This window comes from Aethina tumida, chromosome 1, assembly GCF_024364675.1.
Source record: "Aethina tumida isolate Nest 87 chromosome 1, icAetTumi1.1, whole genome shotgun sequence".
In the NCBI taxonomy this organism is placed as follows: domain Eukaryota; kingdom Metazoa; phylum Arthropoda; class Insecta; order Coleoptera; family Nitidulidae; genus Aethina; species Aethina tumida.
The window spans coordinates 57,077,268-57,096,497 of NC_065435.1; the positions used below are offsets into that span (position 1 = coordinate 57,077,268).

General features: G+C 30.3%; 2 protein-coding genes across 2 annotated transcripts; both read left to right on the top strand.

The window, feature by feature from the left end:
• The first annotated feature begins 2,990 nt into the window (after window positions 1–2,990).
• On the top strand, window positions 2,991–3,739 carry LOC109597432 (tubulin-specific chaperone A-like). Its single transcript, XM_049970412.1, has 2 exons — window positions 2,991–3,004; window positions 3,403–3,739. The coding sequence occupies exons 1-2, from the start codon at window positions 2,991–2,993 to the stop codon at window positions 3,737–3,739; spliced, it is 351 nt and encodes a 116-aa protein (XP_049826369.1).
• On the top strand, window positions 3,396–5,435 carry LOC109597442 (programmed cell death protein 7). Its single transcript, XM_020013121.2, has 3 exons — window positions 3,396–4,702; window positions 4,765–4,951; window positions 5,005–5,435. The coding sequence occupies exons 1-3, from the start codon at window positions 3,785–3,787 to the stop codon at window positions 5,370–5,372; spliced, it is 1,473 nt and encodes a 490-aa protein (XP_019868680.1). The 5' UTR covers window positions 3,396–3,784; the 3' UTR covers window positions 5,373–5,435.
• The last annotated feature ends 13,795 nt before the right edge of the window (window positions 5,436–19,230 follow it).

Genomic DNA, 19,230 nt, shown 5'->3' on the forward strand with positions numbered 1-19,230 from the left:
ATATATGTATATTAGTTTTCACCTCGGTTGAACCGAGTCGGTTCCCAAATTGTCCGTCATTCATCAAATGATACACCGCTCAGCACGTACAGCGCATTTCTCACCTGTGGATGTGGATTATGTTTCTACATCAGGGAAAAGTGTAAACACAGTGTTTTCTATTTTATATTTTTATCTTACGGTTGTCACCAATGGTAAAAACTTTTCAGTTTTCATGCCATGCAAAAATATTCAGATATGTATAATATATAAACTATTTTTTTAAATTTTTGGAATATCTTACAATTGGATTTTCACATTTTAATAATTGATAACTTTTTGAACAGGTGTTGCTTAACTTTTCATTTTTTAAAAGAATTTTTATTAAATATAAATATCAATGATTTACTAAAATTCAATGTAATAATAATTGATTGTTACAAATATTTTCTGAAAACCGGAGATATAAACATATACACACTTTGTATATTTATTTAAAAATAAGTTTCTATTTATAATTGTTACAAAAATTTTTAAAAAAATATTGTTTTTCTTAACAATTCTATGCAATTTTATGGAGATGTTCTTGGCTAATCTTGTTAGTTAGCTGTCAGTGCAGTACCTACTCTCCATCACATTGTTAGATGCGATTCTCAAATAACAAAGAATTAAATAACTCGGTAAGAAAGAAAATAAAAAACTGGGAGAAAATGTTTATATTATAATTAATATTGTAATGTTTTCCCTGTCACCAGTGTCGTATACCTTTGTTGTTATCAAAGTTTGGGGATGTTCTACTAGGTTTTCCATTGTCCGTTGTCGGTTTGAAAAAACAATTTTCTACATATAGTTCAATTGATACCGCATAATATATTTAAAAAGACCTCGAGTTATTTGCATTTTTACTTCATTTTCATATTTTCATTACTGTTAATGAATTTTATATGTAGCAAAGGAAGAGAGCCTCTACATATGATTCAACGGTTTAGGTTTTCCATTATAATATATTTGTTTTCAAGTATTTTGAATTTTAAATTATTGCAATCTAGGAAGATTTAGATATATTATATATTAATTTCAAATTATGTGTTAACAACTATGTTGAAGATTCGGAACCAGTTTCATATATTCAAGTAAGAAACCTATATGAAAAAGTCAAGAATAAAACTTCGCGGCTAATATATACCGGTTGATCCACGGCAGTAACGTTTCAATTCAGAAATCGAATACAAAATACACAATTTACCGCAATAATTATAAAATTGAGTACCGTAAATAATTTTAAAAAAGTTCATTGTTTATAAAAATATGCCAAAACGTATAAAATAGTTTTAAAAATCGAGTAATTCATATAATTTAGTAATTCTATTTATTCTTCTCTTTTTTCCCAATCTCTATAAATTTATATATTACGTACAGACATAAATTATTTGAAATAAAACGAATTTTTCCGTTCTCTTTTAGAGAGAGACTGTTACGACATGGATAACCAATTATGAGCCGGAAAACCGAGTAACCGCTCTGCCACGGACGGGGCGGCCGCCTCTAATAAGGAGGCAATTGGTAAATGCCGTTACTAAAAATCCGTTTGCTTACACGTCAAATTTTGCGGCAGAATTGAACGTCAGTATCACAACGGTCTGGAGGACATTACATCAAAAATTCCTCTGTCTAATTTAAATAAACTAAAAAGGTTAGAATTTGTAGAGCAACTGAGGGATTTTAACCGGGAAACGGTAACTTCGTCAGAACATGGGAGAGGTTGCGAAGGAACGGTATTCGGTTCGTTCCGGAAAAATAACCGTAAATCTTTGGGGGTGGATGATTGCCGCTGGTCCAGCATCCTGAGCTCTGTCGAATACCATGGCCCACAAAATCGGCGGATCTAAATCCTATTGAGGATTGGGGCTCATGGTACAAATATGGGATAACCGCAATAAGCGCACCTCCCAGGCCTTGTAAAACCATTGCATTGAGTTCTGGGAGGAAACTAGGAGGGGCCACTATTGTAAAAATCTGGTTGCTTCTATAGATCAACGTCTCCAAGCCGTCATTGATGCCAACAGAGGGTATACCAAATATTAATTTGATATACACATAATTGATATTTGGTGTGCCCAGCCTAAATACATCTTTTTATGTTCCTGCGACTGTTTTATTTTTTGCTTTTGTTTCTTTTTTAAAAATTTGTTTTTGTACCTGCTTAAAAATATTTTGATTTTTGTTTTTATTCGGTTCTTCGATAATCAATGTCGTATTTTTCTTATAGATGATGTAGGAGTCGTTACGTGGCATACATTATTATACATTATTTTAAAGATTAAACTTTATAAGATCTCCAGTCAAAAACTGAGCGGCATTAGTAAACAACAAGTAAACAATTGTTTTACTTATAAAAGGGAAAAATGCGGTGCAAGAATTTATGTTAAGTTTATAATGAGGATTGCCTTACTGAACCCCAGTGTCAGCGTTGATTTGCACAATTTAGGTCTGGAAATTTGCTTTAAAAAATGTGAAAAAAATGACGTTAATTATCGAACAATCCAATATATACAAAGTGATATGTTTGTCTGAAACAATTACCGGTTGTGATTTCAATTTCCTACTTCATTTTTGTTAGTGAATCCTTGTGAATAAACCAAAGTGGTACTTTTGAATTCATTTATCCGAATTCTTTTTTCGTTGCTTATTATAATAAAATGTGTATTATATTGTTATTATTATTTTTATTTCTTGTATGTAATGTTTAAATTATTTTTTAAAAATATATTACATTAGCTCAAATACTAATTTAAATAATTTTTAATAATATTTACTTGGCAAAAAATCATAATAATATTAATTAAGATTAATTTCATATTTGTCATTCAAATAAACGTTTTAAGTATTGTAGTTATCATAACAATTTCACGATTCATTAACAATACACGAAAAATATAATAACTAATGTTTACAAAATTAATTCATAATTTGCCGTGATCCAATCCTTACAATCCTGTTTATAGTATAGCATGTTCGATACACCGTAAGTCGTGTCAAAACTCATACTGATTCAGTTTTTAATGTTTCCGCGGACCCAAATAATAAAGGTAACAGAATGAGATGATCGAGGTCAAACGCTTCGAAAAAGTGACAGACCACTTATACACGCGTTAATACACATATTATAAGTGCGTTTTTTAATTTTACCACTGGCAAGTGTAGATCTCTGTAACTTTCGATTTCAACACATTAATAAAGGACAGCGAGTAAACAAATGGGCTAGAAGAAGAAGAGTAACCTTAAGGTAAGTATAAATTTGTGAAAAATATTTTAACATCAACAACAATAAACAATATCTTGTCACAAACGTCAAGTTGAATTAGAATTAACTTAGTAAAACGTTTACATCAATTATAGATTAATGAGCGACCTCCGTTTCAGGCCACTTAGAATCAAAACCGCAGCAGTGAAACGACTAACGAAAGACAAGCTCGTTTACGAGAGGGAACTGAGAGTACAAGAGGCGAAATTAAATAGGTTTCTAGCTGACGGTTCTGATGACGCCGAAGTGCGACATCAGAGAAAAATACTTGAAGAGACTAAATTTATGGTACCGGACACTCAACGCAGACTTTTAGTTGCCTGCAATGAACTCACCACCGTTTTAGGCAATTTCACCGAATTTCAAAACATTCCTGAATACCTGGAGGCCCAAAAAGCTTTGGCTGATGCCAGAAGACATCTGCCAAAGCAAGAAGAATTACACCATATGTGCTAACTAACTTTATATTATTATTTTTTATTTTTTGTCTTGTTATATACAATGAATATTCCTTTATACAATGTTTATGGTCAGTCACTGGCCCCAATGGGTTCAGAAGGTTGTGGCTCTCACAATGTCAGTGTCACTCCAGGAACAACAGTGGATTACTCTTCTTACAATTCTATTAATGCAGTCCAGGCTCAAGAAAATTACTTCTCTTACAATAATGTTACTGTTACCACCATGACAAAAGAAGATTATCTTCAGTATACTAATATCAGTGCCCCTCCAGAAACGCAACAAGATATTCCAGTTTACAACAATATTCTGACAGGAGCTGAAAATATTGCATATTATAGTGATTACAATTCTGCCACAACAGCAAATTATACTCCTTATAATTATGATGTCTTGGAAACTAGAAATCATTTCTCTTTCAGTAACTCAACTGAAACAGATTTTCCACCTTATGATAATTTTGATTCCAGATGTGTGTTACATAATGAAAAAGGAGATTATGTGTATAATTCTGATGAATTGATAATTGACTCGTGGTTATCAAGTACTTTAATTTCTCATAAAAAACGGCCAAAATATTGTAAACGAATAACCCTGCATCAAGTAAAGGAGATACTACAACAATGTATAATCATATCAGATATTCTGAAGTTAGAATCAAATAAGCTTAGTGAACAAATATCAAGTATAGATGAGAATACATGGAGAATGAAAATTAATAAAATGAAACTGTTAACAAAAGAGCATAATTCTCTGATAAGTGTGCTTAGGGACCCAAATATGATGAGTTATGTTAAAAGGCTAGTTGATAAAACACGGAAAAAGAGAACAAACATAAAAAAGAGAAAAATAAGGATGGCTGCAGAGAAACAAGAGGAGCAGATACAAAGTAAAATTCGGGAGAAAGAAATTGACCAGTGGTTAGCAGGCATGAAGGAAAAGGCTAATAAGATCAAGGAGGTAACATTCTATATTATTGTTTTGGACTGAATACTCAATTATTATTATTATTATTATTTCAGGAGGAAAAAAAGAAAAGAGATGCAGATTGTGTATTAAGTGAAGTTATTAAAAAGAAATTAGAAGCCAGAAAGCAATTGTCTCTGATTGCAGCTTTAATTAAACTTAGGAATGTCAGGACTAATAAGGCACAGCAGGAAGGTACGAAGTTGTCATTGGAGGACAAGCAAGCCTTTAACATTACCACAGGTACTAAATCAAGTTTTGTAAAATTCACAACAATTACAATATATACATTTCAGAAAAACTGATAAAAATTTGGGAAGATTTGTTTAAAAAGTACAGCACTGAAGAACAAAGTTTGCGATCAATGTTGGAAAAGACTGCTTCAGAAGATTCAAAAAGGGCACTTATGAAAAAGCATAAACAACATTATGAAGAATGGAAAACAGCATTATTTGGGAATACAAAAATAGACCAAGAAGATCAGATTCTGTATTGGTCTTTAACAGCTGCAGAATGTAACATGCAAACGTTTATAGCCGTTCGTAGGAGTTGGGACACATTTTTAGTTGATGATAGCAGTAAAAAAGGTTCTAAAATACCAATAGGTTGGGTAGTCCCTGACAAGGAACCAAATGTTCTGTGGGCTAAGTTTCTAAACAAGTAATCTATTGTTTTACATATATATATATATATATATACATATATCAAATATATTAATTATACCGTTTTCTTATATTATTTCCTTTAATTCAACTACTTAAGAATTACTTTATTAGCTGAAAATTTGCGCTCTTTGTCCAATTGAGCTGCAACAGGTTTTAATTTTGCTTCAACAAAGTCATGACATGTCTTCTGCAATATTAAATATTCCTCAGACAATTTGTGCAGACTGAAACATCTCACCAGGCAATGGCGTGGTCTGTTTACTAAAATGTATCGGTAAAATTAAAACAATATGAAATTTACTTATTAAAAAGCATGTGGTCAGTTTTCTAAGGGACATTTTTTATGTTCCTCTTATTGAATAACGTTATCTGATGTATTATTTTTGTGAAGCTTAAGTAATCGTATTATTCTGTCTTGCAAATAAAAATATAATGAAACCAAAAAACATTCGTATTCTGATGTGGCTAGTTTTAATCACAGTGCAATAATTAAGGAAAATTTTCTTTTAATTGAACCTGAGGATTTGTAAATAAAACTCATTTTTATTAAATATATTTATTGATTAATTCCTGTACATAATGCAGCTATCTGTTATTTATTTTTACGTTTTCCTTTTTTGAGCGCCCCTATCTTTATCGGATTTATGCGTCCTGGTCTGGTTTGTTGGTGTCGTAATTGGAGTAATTATTCAGTTTTTTATTGCAGCTGTTTTATTTCTTTGGGTGTGTAAATAAAATTCATGACTTGCTGCTGTAGTACGGTAATTCAGTAGTTGTATGTTTCCTTCAGTAGTTTATATGAAGACCTAAAATAGTTTTCCAGTGGGTTTCGATTATATTTTTAATACCGGATGATGAGTTATTATTTTACGGAATTTTTTATTTTTGTACTTGGTTTGTCTGTGATTGTTTTTTTGTTGGCCTTTTTGTGAATTTGGTCTAAGTAGGTCTTTTTAGGTTTGTTTAATATTTGCCTTAGTAATTTATTTTGAGTTTTTTGAATTCGATTAATTTGAGTATCAGAAGCCACTGACCATACTTCGCTTGCGGTAAATTTTGAAACTGTTGAAAAATGGGCCGCAACAAAAAAAAGGTTGAATTTCGATGTTTTAAATGAGTGTGTGAATGAAAGTCCTAACGAAGATAATATGCAATCTCCAAACAACTTATATTAAGGAAGGCACCCATTGAGTAATATTTGAAGTGAACACAACAAACCAATCACATTTGTTCCTCAGTACAATGAAAAATATCAACTACTGCCTGCACAGTAGACAAAAAACAATATGTCATTGTTTTTCTATTAAGAGATCAACGACAAATTGACTTAATTTATTGGTAACTACGCCTATGGTTAAGAATCAGCATGATTTAAAGTTCAAGACAAGATAATGTCTGCGTATGCAACCATTAAGTCAAGTGTTATAAAGTACGGCGACTTGAACGATAGTACATAATTAACTAAAAATTATCTGAAAGTTACTGTATAAAACAACAATCGTCAGCGTTGAGCAAAAAATTAAGATGCTTATGAGAATCTCATATGAATATGGTGTGTTATGATGTTATGTAGGAAGTCCTCTTAATAGTTTTTTTTGTTTATCCCTTACCGAAAAGAACCTACAACGTTTAATATTAAAAATTATGAAACATTATCAAGAAAAGAAATGTTTACCTTTCAAAAGTATTTTGTTGACATTATTAGACATATTAAAATGCGTCTTGCAGTAATCACCTGAAATATACATTAGATTAGACATGTTAAAAGAACAAGAGCAATTTTGTAATCTAAATTAAATTTTACCATTTACTTTGCATAATCAATTTGTTGGTAAATCTTAATTTAATTTAAATTTTAAGAAGAATTAATATAATAATTTATTTAATTTTACACATATTATCCAATTTTCAAATATGTAATTGCGTTTATTATGAAATATTATTTATTTTTTTATAATGTTTAGTTATGAATTTTAAGGGTATATTTAAAGGATCTTAAGAAATGCCTAATTAAAAAAAATAATAACATAAATAAAACAACAATAAAGGTTTAATTATGCATAAACAAATATCGGAAAATAAGAAGTCATGATTCTTTTGAATTTCTTATGAATGATGTTTTATGTGATCTTGGATTGATTTTGCATCGTTTCTTTACTCTTTGATAGCATTCCATTCTTCATTATAATTAAAATATAAAATAAAAGGTTTAGAAGGATTCGCATTTTAAATATCGTCATATCCTTAATTTTAATTTAACTTTTATTAATATATGATTACTGTTCTTATATTTATAAAATACTATTTAAAGATTTATAAATAATATTAGTATAACATTATTTTTATTTTTTAAAAAATCTGAAACAGGCCACTTTTAGATTATAAATAACTTTTATTTACTATATATGCGAAAAGTGGTGGGAGGTCAAGGTTTTGTGGATCAGACAAAATATTGGAAAATATTTAAAATATGGCCGTTTTAAAATTAATTCAGGACTGTTAAGCGATAGGAAAATGAAAATATACTTTAAACATATATAAAAATGTATAATAAGTAACTTGTATGTACTTGACAACAAATATTTTATCGACTGAAAAGCGTTAGAAATATATAATAATAAATATGATGTTAACGTTATTTTATGGTCAGGATTGTGAGATATAACCAGGAAAGTGAGATTTTTAAACACAAAATCTCATATTTAGTGTTTATTTCGAAATAATTAATAACAAAATTTAAACGGGAATGTCCTAGGAATCATGAGAGTTTTAAACATGATCACATAATTAATAAATGATAATGTTTATCACTTTTCTTTCTAGGTGAGTCCATAATAGTGATAGACAGAAAAATGATAATTTTGATAAAACATAATCACTATATTAGTATCATAAACAAAATCACTATATTAATATCAAAACAATTAAACTTTTTTGTGGAACAAAGAGGGGAAAATCTTATAAAAGACGCACACCTGATGGAATTCGGAGGCACATCGACTAAAAACCCCTCTCTGGGCACCGATCCGAAGATCATAGCCAAATGTCCCACATATATGACAATTCATATATTGGTGAAACAGGACGTATATGCAGGGCATATATAGATTTGTTGACCCAGAAGAAGGAAAACTGAGCCAGCCCCCTGTCAAGTGAGTGCGGAAGACCAAGACCAATCTGAGGAAGATCCGAGATCTTCCTGGGGAAGGATTGGACTTGTGGAGTTGTAATGTAGTAAAACTCATTATTTTTCCTTATCCTTTTTGGGAGTCTCCTATCCTTGGATTTATGCGTCCAGGTTTGGTTTGTTGGTGTTGTGATTGGAGTAATTATTCAGTTTTTATTGGAGTGATTTATTGTTGTTGTTTTGTAAATAGGGTTTGTAAATAAAACTCATTACTTGCTGTAGATTTTTAAGATGCAGTACGGTAATTTACTATTTGCAAGTCTCCGTCAGTAGTTTATAGGAAAACCTAAAATGGTCTTCCAGTGCATAGTTTTTAATACCAGATGTTGAGTTATTATTTTACGGATTTTTTTATTTTTGTGCCCAATTTGTTCTTTGGTTGTTTTTGTGTTGACCTGCTTATGAATTTGTCCTTTTAGTTTTGTTTAATATTTACCTTAGTAATTTATTTTGTGTTTTTTGAATTCGATTAATTTGAGTGTCAGAAGCTGACCATAGCAAGTTCTTGGTATTTTTCCCTTATACCATTTGCATTCCATGATTATTGTATTTTTTTTGTGAAAATTCTGTTGTTTGTTATACATTTAAAGAGTATTATACAATTTCTAATTTTGTTGCGTTTTTTGCCGTTAAAGTTGCGGTTGTTGACGGTTGTTCCGTTAATTTTGGAATTTCCTAGTTGTCCATTGCTATTTGCATGTCTTATTTTGTATTTTTCTTTAGTGCTTGGGCGTAGTTCGTATTTGCTGTATTTTTTTGGTATTTTTTTTTTCTTGTTTTCTGCGTAATTATTTTAGGAAGGGCATTCTGTGTACGATGCTGCGTGGTCTCCGTGTTTCTTGGTGCATTTAACGCACTTTGGTGAGTTATTACACATTTTGGAGCCGTGTCCAAAATTTTGGCATCGGTGGGACATCGGATACGTTGATTGTTTTTGAATATTTTTTGTGATCAGGCCTCTAGAGGCGCTTTCCTTATTTTTGGAAGGCATTAAGATTACTTGGATTATATTTGGGTTTTCAACTTTTAGGTGATTTTCTAGGTTTTTGTTTCTACATATGGGCCCGCTTTTAAGCTTAGTTTTTTGTTTTTTTCATAATTTTCTGCATATGTGTAGAATCCTAGGTCCAGATTCTTTAGCTGATTTTGAATTTTCTCCTTGTCTTGCTTGTTCCATGTGTTAATTATTGTTTCTTTTTGTGCATACTTAATTCGTTGTGGTTGTTAATCCCTGTCGTGGTTTTTATGGGTTTATTCTTCTTTTTTTCAAGATTTTGTCTTTTTGTTTGTGAATTATTATGTTATCTCTTGATTCTGGGTTTGTCTTCGGTGTTGTTTCATAAGTTTCTATATTTTCTTCTTCGTTTGAGATGGGAGGTTAGAAACGATTGTTTGTTGTGATGTTTTTTAGTTTCTTGGCTGCTTCGTCTGAATTGTTTTTGTTTGCGTTTACTTAGTTTTTTGATGGAGTGAAGTATGCGCCATTTAGCTGCTCCTTCAGGTACATGGTCAGTAAGTCCTCTACTTGCTTGTGCAGAAATTCCATGATAATCACAGGATTTGTTATCTCCATTTCGTGGGGGATAACGAGTGGCACATCCGTGGTTTCCATGGTACACCTGGCATTGGGACACTGGTGCACTTTACACTTATTTGCTCTCCATTCACTGTTGTTCGTTCAGTTGCGAATGATCGAATTGATTGCGAACGTACTTTGTACACTTTGTACAAAGTCAATAATGGCAGAAAGAATATAGTGTAATTATTTTAAATAAAATGTGGAATATTGTGATTGCATTTAATTAATGGTGAGCGCTTACAATTAACGTTAAAATAGTAATGTGTGCTATTTCTCCATCTACCACTATACATATATTATAATATATATAATAATTTATAGGTAGGTTTTTATATATTTGATTATTAAAATTGTCATAAACATACTTTGTTATTTATATAGTGTTTTTTGAAAAAACTTAATTTATGGTATTATCAAGAAATGATGAAGTGGGTTTGGCAATTAAATACATAGTTAATTTCCAATTTTATGATTATGAAACCTGAGTAAAAATCAATTTTAGTTTACAATTGCCTTAGGAAATAGGTTATTCTTATTCTTTTTATGTAATGCCTGAAAATTGGGAAGTTGTATTTGTTATATAATTTATATATTTGGGTCAATCAGATAACGTCAATTTGATGCGTTATGCTGCATCTAGTTTTAAATAACAATATTCAACAATCTGGCTGAAATAATTAATAAAAAATTAGGTGGTGTCATAAAGAAAATTACTTTTTATAGGACTTGTAAGTTTCACTCTATGAATTAGTATTATAATATTATATATGATTAATATTAATAATAATTATTTGATTACATCCTGATTCTACTTTTCATTCTATTATTAATCGCTAGAAAAAGTGTATCAGCTTTCATTTAATGTTACATCTTCCTACTCATCCCCGATTCAAATTGTTGTTGTTCCCGAAAAGAAATTTCCTGCCATCTAATTCGGACAATCATCTTGGTGTGGGTTCCGCGAATTTTTGTCGCTCGAGTTTCGAAAATGGCGAGTGCGTGAGCAGCCTTGATGTTGCCCTGGTCACTGGGTCAAATCGTTGAACGTCCCCCATTCACCTCCGGAGCGGATCCTACACATGCACTCACACGCTTGTAAACATTACGGTATTCCTTTCCGAATATATGTAGATTAGTTTTCACTTCGGTTCCCAAATTGTCCGTCATTCCTCAAATGATTCACGGCTCGGCACGTACAACGCATTCCTCACCTGTGGATGTGGATTATGTTTCTACATCAGGGACAAATGTAAACACAATGTTTTCTATTTTATATTTTTACCTTACGTTTATCACCAATGGCAATAATGTTTCAGTATTCATGCCATGCAAAAATATTCAGATATGTATAATATATAAAATATTTTTTTCTATTTTTGGAATCACATCTACAATTGGACTTTCACATTTTAATAATTGAGAACTTTTTGAACAGGTGGTACTTAAGTTTTCTTTTTTTAAGAGAATTTTTATTAAATAAAAATATCAATGATTTACTAAAATACAATTTTCCGAGAAATTAACGCACCACACCAATAATAATTGATTACTATAATATTTTTTGAAAACGGGAAAAATAAACGTATACATTTTGCATATTTATTTAAAAATAAGTTTTTATTTATTGTTACAAAAAATATTGTTTTTCTAAAAATTTAACAAATTTTTAATGTTTATAAAAAATTAAAATTTGAACTATGAAATATTTCCACCTTTACTACGAATGACAGCCTCACATCTTCTGTTCATAGTCGAAATCTGGGTTCGAATTTATTTTGGTCCAAATTCTCCCAAGTTTCGTGTAGAAGACGTTCCACATTCTCTAAATTATTCGGACGGTTAAGATGCTCCCTTAAACGTCTCCAGAGGATGTCCCAGAGAGGCTACAGCATTAATCCCAACGTCATCAAGATAATTTCGAGCAACATGGGCATATGTGATAGTGTAGACTATCCTGTGTTAGTAAACAATTTGGACCTTTAAAAGGAGCATATGGCACGTTCCCATTATTTATCATCACCAAGTCGGTACGTGCTGTTAAACAAATGCCTCCCACATAATAATTGAGCCCACAACAAATATGGTGGTATTTACGAAGTTACATTGAACATATCTTTCATTAGCCGTCGCAACTAGATTAATCTGTAAACAGAACTTGCTTCCAATCCGCTTCTCGGGCCTCGAGCAAGAACACGGGGTTGCAAATTGTCTTCCCCAAGTCGTTGTCAAATAGTTTCATTTCTTATTGGAACCTCTTCTACGTTTTCTAACTGAAACTGTAAACTTCTTGCAGCCACAAACCGTCGTCTTAAACGATATTGAGCAGGAGTTGTAGCATGATTTCTACCTCTCCTAGTATGGTCAGCAGTTTCCATGTACCGTTATAACATACGAAAAATGGATGTATCGCAAACACTAAACCTTTCGGCTATTCTACGGTAACTTCAACCTTCTTCCACTAAAACAACCGCTTGGGCAGACTCATCGCGATAAATGAGTTGCAACGAAACGGTGCACTGTGGCGATAGTTTAACCTGTTGTAATTTACCAGAATCGGTATATTTCAAATAACAAACAATCTAAATATCTTAAAACGTTTACAAACTTTTTAAAAGTCATATACGAAGGTGTTTCAAAGTTAATACAAATAATGTACAAAATTGTAGATGATGAGCTAATTTCTTGAAACAGTGAGTAATAGACAATTAATCTAATTATTTATTTTTATTTATTGTAGTATTATCTTTTTTGAAAAATATGTTTTTATACATCTCTAAAGCTAAACCAAGATAAAGTACATATTGTTTTATAGTGAAAGTTTAACAGTATATTTTGCCCAATTGTTCACTCAATTAATTGTGACATTGTCTCCGAATTGAAATCAATTGTTTAATTGCTCTAGAATGTAACAATACTTGTTACACCTTGAAACTTGTCATTAATCGTGAATTCAATATTACTAATTATAAAAGTAAATAATCTCATGTTCAAAAGTTAGCGATATTAAACTAAAATCAAAATAGGTTAACTTCAATTGTAATCTATTGTATATAAAGATAGTGAATACCTTCTTAATTTTTATGAAAATTGATACAAAAGGATAATTATGCCTAGACATAAATTAACTCAGCTGAGAGGGGTAGAGCAATTTGTATCTTGGAGCTTGGAATCAACCAGATCAAAATACACTACAAATAAACCGAGTTATGAAACAAGATAGACAGATATTTGCGATTGAGAACACGTAGGGACTCTACGGTGTTCTCCTGGCTGGCTAACTAGAAAATGCTACAGAATCTCATTTTGCTCCAATCTCCAGTACGGAGAGGCTTGGTAAATGAAGAATTTCACGACTATAATCAATAATGATTGAAACAGGCAAGTTCACATGTTCACAGGACGGAAATCTGCACTTTTCACAGATGAAAGTGTTATGGTTTTCTAGACCAGTCATCCTAACCAAGTCATATTTGAATTTTCACATTTTCAGTAAAAATTACGGTTTTTCTTTTAGGTCTGGAGTCAAACGAATTCCCATTCACTAACTATCTGATATTAGTCCTTGAACTAATTCAGCTCAGTTCGTCCAGGTTTGATTTTAATTTCAGTTGGCCATAACATTATCCAGTTATCGAATACGGGAAACAATTGACTTATTTAGCTGTAAATTCTTAACCGTCTTTCTAGTTTGCCTCTTTTGTTTTTCTCGCTTTTGAAGCATTAACCCCACTCTAATAGTCTTCTAGAGATTCTAGGTATAATTTCTACAATAGGGGTCAATATACTCCAAGAAAAATTCATAATTAACCTCACAGAAGGCATGCCTAGGAGGTGACATGCAACCATGGAAGCCCATGGAGGACATGTATAAATTTGATAAAAAATTTATTAAGTCCTGCTTATTACTACTAAATAATAATATTATACAATCTGAAACGTTGTTTTCTTCACCCAGAAAACAGTTATCCTTTATTACATATTAATTAAATGTAAACATACAGTCAATTTCCTGCAGTATTGAAAATTACCAACACAGTTGTTTGCTCACTTTATTATCACACCGTTTGAGAGACTTGACTAAACAATTACTAAACTAAATAGGATAAACGAAACACATACAATCCATAAGTTCCACAAAAGAATCCGAAAGTGGACAGAATCGTGTCCGATAAAGTCCTGGGAAAAGTTGTAAAATTTAGAAAGCAGGAATTAAAAATTGTAATCTTAAACTTCTAATCATGAAGATAGCTGACTTATGTGATAGAATCACATACCGCATTGTGTTTTCTCGAATAAATAGTACTAAACGATATTGATCCAAAAAAACAGGATGTGCACAACGATTTCTACTTTAAAATATGGGCTTTTCAGCACGGTAATGTTCGTATTGCGAGTTTAAATACGTATTTAAGAGTTAATTGGTCCTTTTTCTATTCTCGCAACAATTTAATTGGGCTGAACTTTTGATGAGTAATGTCATTAATTTTTTTGATGACATGTTCAACCTCTCATGGGATCCAATCGATAAAATAAATTTAATGACGGAAAACGAACTGAATTCATATTATATTATCCGTTAACTGGAGAAAGTTGCCATTAGTGATAATGAAGACTTTTTGCATTCTTGTATCAATATTAGTTCATCTTCCGTCCAGTTGTTTTTAATTCTAATATTTAACAACTCGTTACCACTTACCAGTATGTCACTGGAACAATAATTTTACGTAGCCTAGAACTTCTACAAACAATTTGCAAATATTCTGTGATAACAACCATTAAGTACCAAGTAAGTCTTCGGCCATCTATTTCATTTCATTTAATGAATGAATATGTGACAGCATCTAGTTCATCATGCATAATCCAATTAATAATCTAATTAAAAAAAAACTACGTTTCAAGACATAAACATCAGCCCGGCTTACAAATGAGGTCGTGAATGTAATCGATAAAAAATGTATGCCCGTCATAATGAATATGGTGCTAAAAAGTTTACCGCAACTTTCCATAACATATTAATCGATTGTTAGATAACTCTCACAACTTGGTTTCATTTTCGTTAATATTAACTTAATATTATTGTTGTTGAAAAATATTTTTTATTATTTTTTGGTGTTAAATACACAATAGTGAAATTAGAAGTACTTCTGTACATGAAAGATTATGAAAATTTATTGTTTTTTATTAATTTAAATATTTAATTAAGGGGATTTTAATAAATTTTACCAGATGGTCAAATAAATGAGGCCATATATCAAGAACTACTAATTTAATGTTATATTTATAATTTTATTTATATCATTAACAATAAAAATATATTAAAATTCGACTTTCACCAACTTTTGATTTTTGTACTTGATTTTCTTGTGTAATTTTTGAACCTTTAAATAAAAAGCGAAATTTAACATTATATCATTGATTGTTTAAACCACATTAAAGTAAAATTTGTTAAATTTAAAATGTAAACATAAAAGAGTTAATTCGAATATAGTTCAGACCTCTGAAGATGCTAGCCACTCTTGCTAACGTTAAGAAATAATTATAACAATCGTAAACAAATATAGATACTTAAACAATGGTCAAGAAAGCCTTAACCATTACATAACTAGTTTTTGACATAATAGGAAATGCATTTTAAAATCACCAAAAATAATTTTAATATAGATTATTTACATCTGTTGGGCATAGATAAAATAAAGTCAATATCATTTTGAGATATTTGAATCCATTCTGTGTGAGTCTCTCTTTCTCTAAATCTGAAATGTGGGCGATTATGTTTATGTCTGTTTTACAATCAATAATGATATCTATCAAGTGGTTATAAGTCTGATGTTTTCTCTGGAGATTGGGACTGGCAATATAAAACATTGATGCTTTAGGCTTTTAACCAATCCCTCACAATTTTGTATTTGTGATTAAGAACATTTTCATGATGAAATATATTTATTAAGAGTATCATTTCTTCAAATTGTTGTTTAATATATCCTTGTACATAAATTAGTCTCTACGCCCGATCTACGCCCGAAGAATTGAAGCATAGTAGGTGGTATAGATCCGCCACCATGTTTCACTGTGGATATAACAAACTTTTTGTGTAGTTTTGTCACTGTAGGTTGTAGGTAAACAGAACCATCATTTAGCATTCAGGAATGATTTAGCCGTAAACTTCTAGCCATCTTTTCTTGTTTGTCTCGCCACTGGTAACGCTGAATTATATTTTTTCTTACAGTTTCATTTCGATCAAAGATTCAATAATTATAATAAACAAAAGACCGCTAGCAAATAATCAACTTAAAGAGAGCAATGAAAGAGCATTAGGTAAAATGTTGCTATAATTTTGTCTATAGAAAAATAGAAAATTACGTAATTTTTTAAAGAATAAAATTAGTTTGACCAATTGCATAGTAGACAGTATAATAACAAAAGAAAACTATAAGCATTATAGATACTGGCGTCCAATTTAAGCAATAGAGCTCATAATATATATAATACAAGTTGCTAATGTATCTAGCTTTATCTGTTTCATTGTTTAACGTGTTATTGTCATTTTATTTTAAGATAAACGGTAAAAAGATTATAATAAAAAATACGGGTCATTTTCTCACAGTGAATAATTAAATATCTTAAGTGAGCTTTTAATTATTAAATTAGAAAGGAAAATTTTTGTTTATATTAGTCAGTGGCGTCAGGTATTCTTAGAATCTTTAAAATACTTTTAAATTATTTTTTTTAGTGTAACTTAATTATATTTTTTTTCTCTCTCTCTCTGCTCATTCAATTAGTAGTTTCTGAGATGTGGGCGAAAATCTTTGCATTTGACCATACAGTACACTACAAAAAAACTGTAATCAGAAAAATTGTCACTATCAATTAAGGACACCCTTAAAACCATCCATTTATTCATGACTTTTTTTAAATATTTCTTATTAATTAGAACAATAGAATAATACAATAAAATTTAAAACACGAATATGTTTTATTCTGTTTCAAGTTAATATATAAATATTTTAAGAAAATTTTTTTCAGCGTAACTTAATTATAATATTTTTTTTCTCTATATTCTTATTGTCATTATCAATTAAAAACACTTTTAAAATTATTCATTTATTCATGACATTTTTTTAAAACATATTTTTTTGTTAATTAGAATACAATATAAAATTTATTTAATATGCTTTTTCTTTTTCAAGTAGTCTGCGGGTTTCTGTTGTTACCTCCCGTCGAAATATTTTTAAGTTAATTTTTTTCAGTGTAACTTAATTATAATACATTTTTCTTTCCCTTATTCAGTTAGTAGTTTCTGAGATGTGGGCGATAATCTTCAATTCAAAAATTTTTATGAATAATTGGAAGATGTAACTGACTATAGTTTTTTGTTGTATACTGGGTGATCAAATGTGAAGATTATCGCCCACCTCTCAGAAACTATTAATTGAATAAATAAAAAGAGACAAAAATATTATAAATAAGTTACATAGAAAAAAATTTCGACGAGAGATAATGACAGAAATCGCACACTACTTGAAAAAGAAAAAACATATTCAACAAATTTTATATTGTATTCTAATTAACAAAAAAATATGTTTTAAAAAATGTCATGAATAAATGGATGTTTTTTAAGGTGTATTTAATTGATAATGACAATTTTCCGATTACAGTTTCCTTGTAATGTACTGGGTGCTCAAATGTGAAGATTACCGACCACATTGAAAAAAATTAACTTAAAAATATTTCGACGAATATATATTTTTTTAATTAGTAGCCTGCAACTTTCTATTGTTACCTCCCGTCGAAATATTTTTAAGTTAATTTTTTTCAGTGTAACTTAATCATAATTTTTGTTCTCCCTCTACTTATTCAGTTAGTAATTTCTGAAATGTGGGCGATAATCTTCTCATTTGACCACCAGTACACTACAAAAAAGTGTAATCAGAAAAATTATCATTATCGATTAAGGACACATTTAAAATAATCAATTTATTCATGACATTTCTTTTTAAATATAATTTCTTATTAATTAAATTTAAAACACGAATATGTTCTTTTTTCAAGTTAGTAGTCAGCGGTTGTCTGTTATTAAACTTCCATCGAAATATTTTTAAGTGTAATTTAATTTTTTTTTCTGCCTTTTAATTATTCGATTAGTAGTTTCTGTGATGTGGGCCATAATTCACATTTGACCACTTAGTATACTACAAAAAAACTGTCATCAAAAAAATTGTCATTTTCAATTAAGGACACCTTTAAAATCATCCATTTATTTCATGATATTTTTCTTTAAATTAGTAGTCTGCAGGTTTCTGTTGCAACCCTTCATCGAAATATTTTAAGTTATTTTTTTCTGTGTAACTTAATTAGAATATTGTTCCCTCTCTACTTATTCAATTAATACTTTCAGAGATATGGGCGATAATTTTCACATTTGACCACAAAGTACAGCACAAAAAAATGCCAATTATCGATTAAAAACTCTTTTAAAATCATCCGTTTATTCATGAATTTTTTTAATATAATTTCTAATTAATTAGAATACAATACAAAATTTAAAACACGATTAAGTTTTTTTTTTCAAGTTAGCACACTATAAGCGGGTCGGGTAAAAATATCCGTCTCGAGAACTTTAAAAGCGGGGTGAGATAATTTTACTCTATTTGTTTACATACGGAACTGAAAGAATTATCTCTTATTTTTTGTTATCATTCAACAACTTTGTTTGGACTATTTTGTTACCCGCCTATAGTGTGTTAGCAGACTGCCGGTTTCTGTTGTAACCTCCCATCGAAGTTTCCGATGTCGAACGGTAAACTTAAAGAGACAATTAAAATAATTAATAAGCTTAATCACAGCTGTACGATTTCGATGAAAATACAGATACCCACCGCGGGAATCGTTTACGGATGTGCGATGAAAGTTTTTATCCATTCACACACGTTTAAAAATTTGGGTTAAACGAGTCATTTTCTACAACGAAAACCAGTGTCATAGCTTGTTAATTTTTAAACGAAAACAAACAACAGGATTGTCAAATGGTCTACATGTAAAATAAAGTTTATTTATTGCGCGAAAGAACGTTTTAATTGTGTTGAGTTATGGA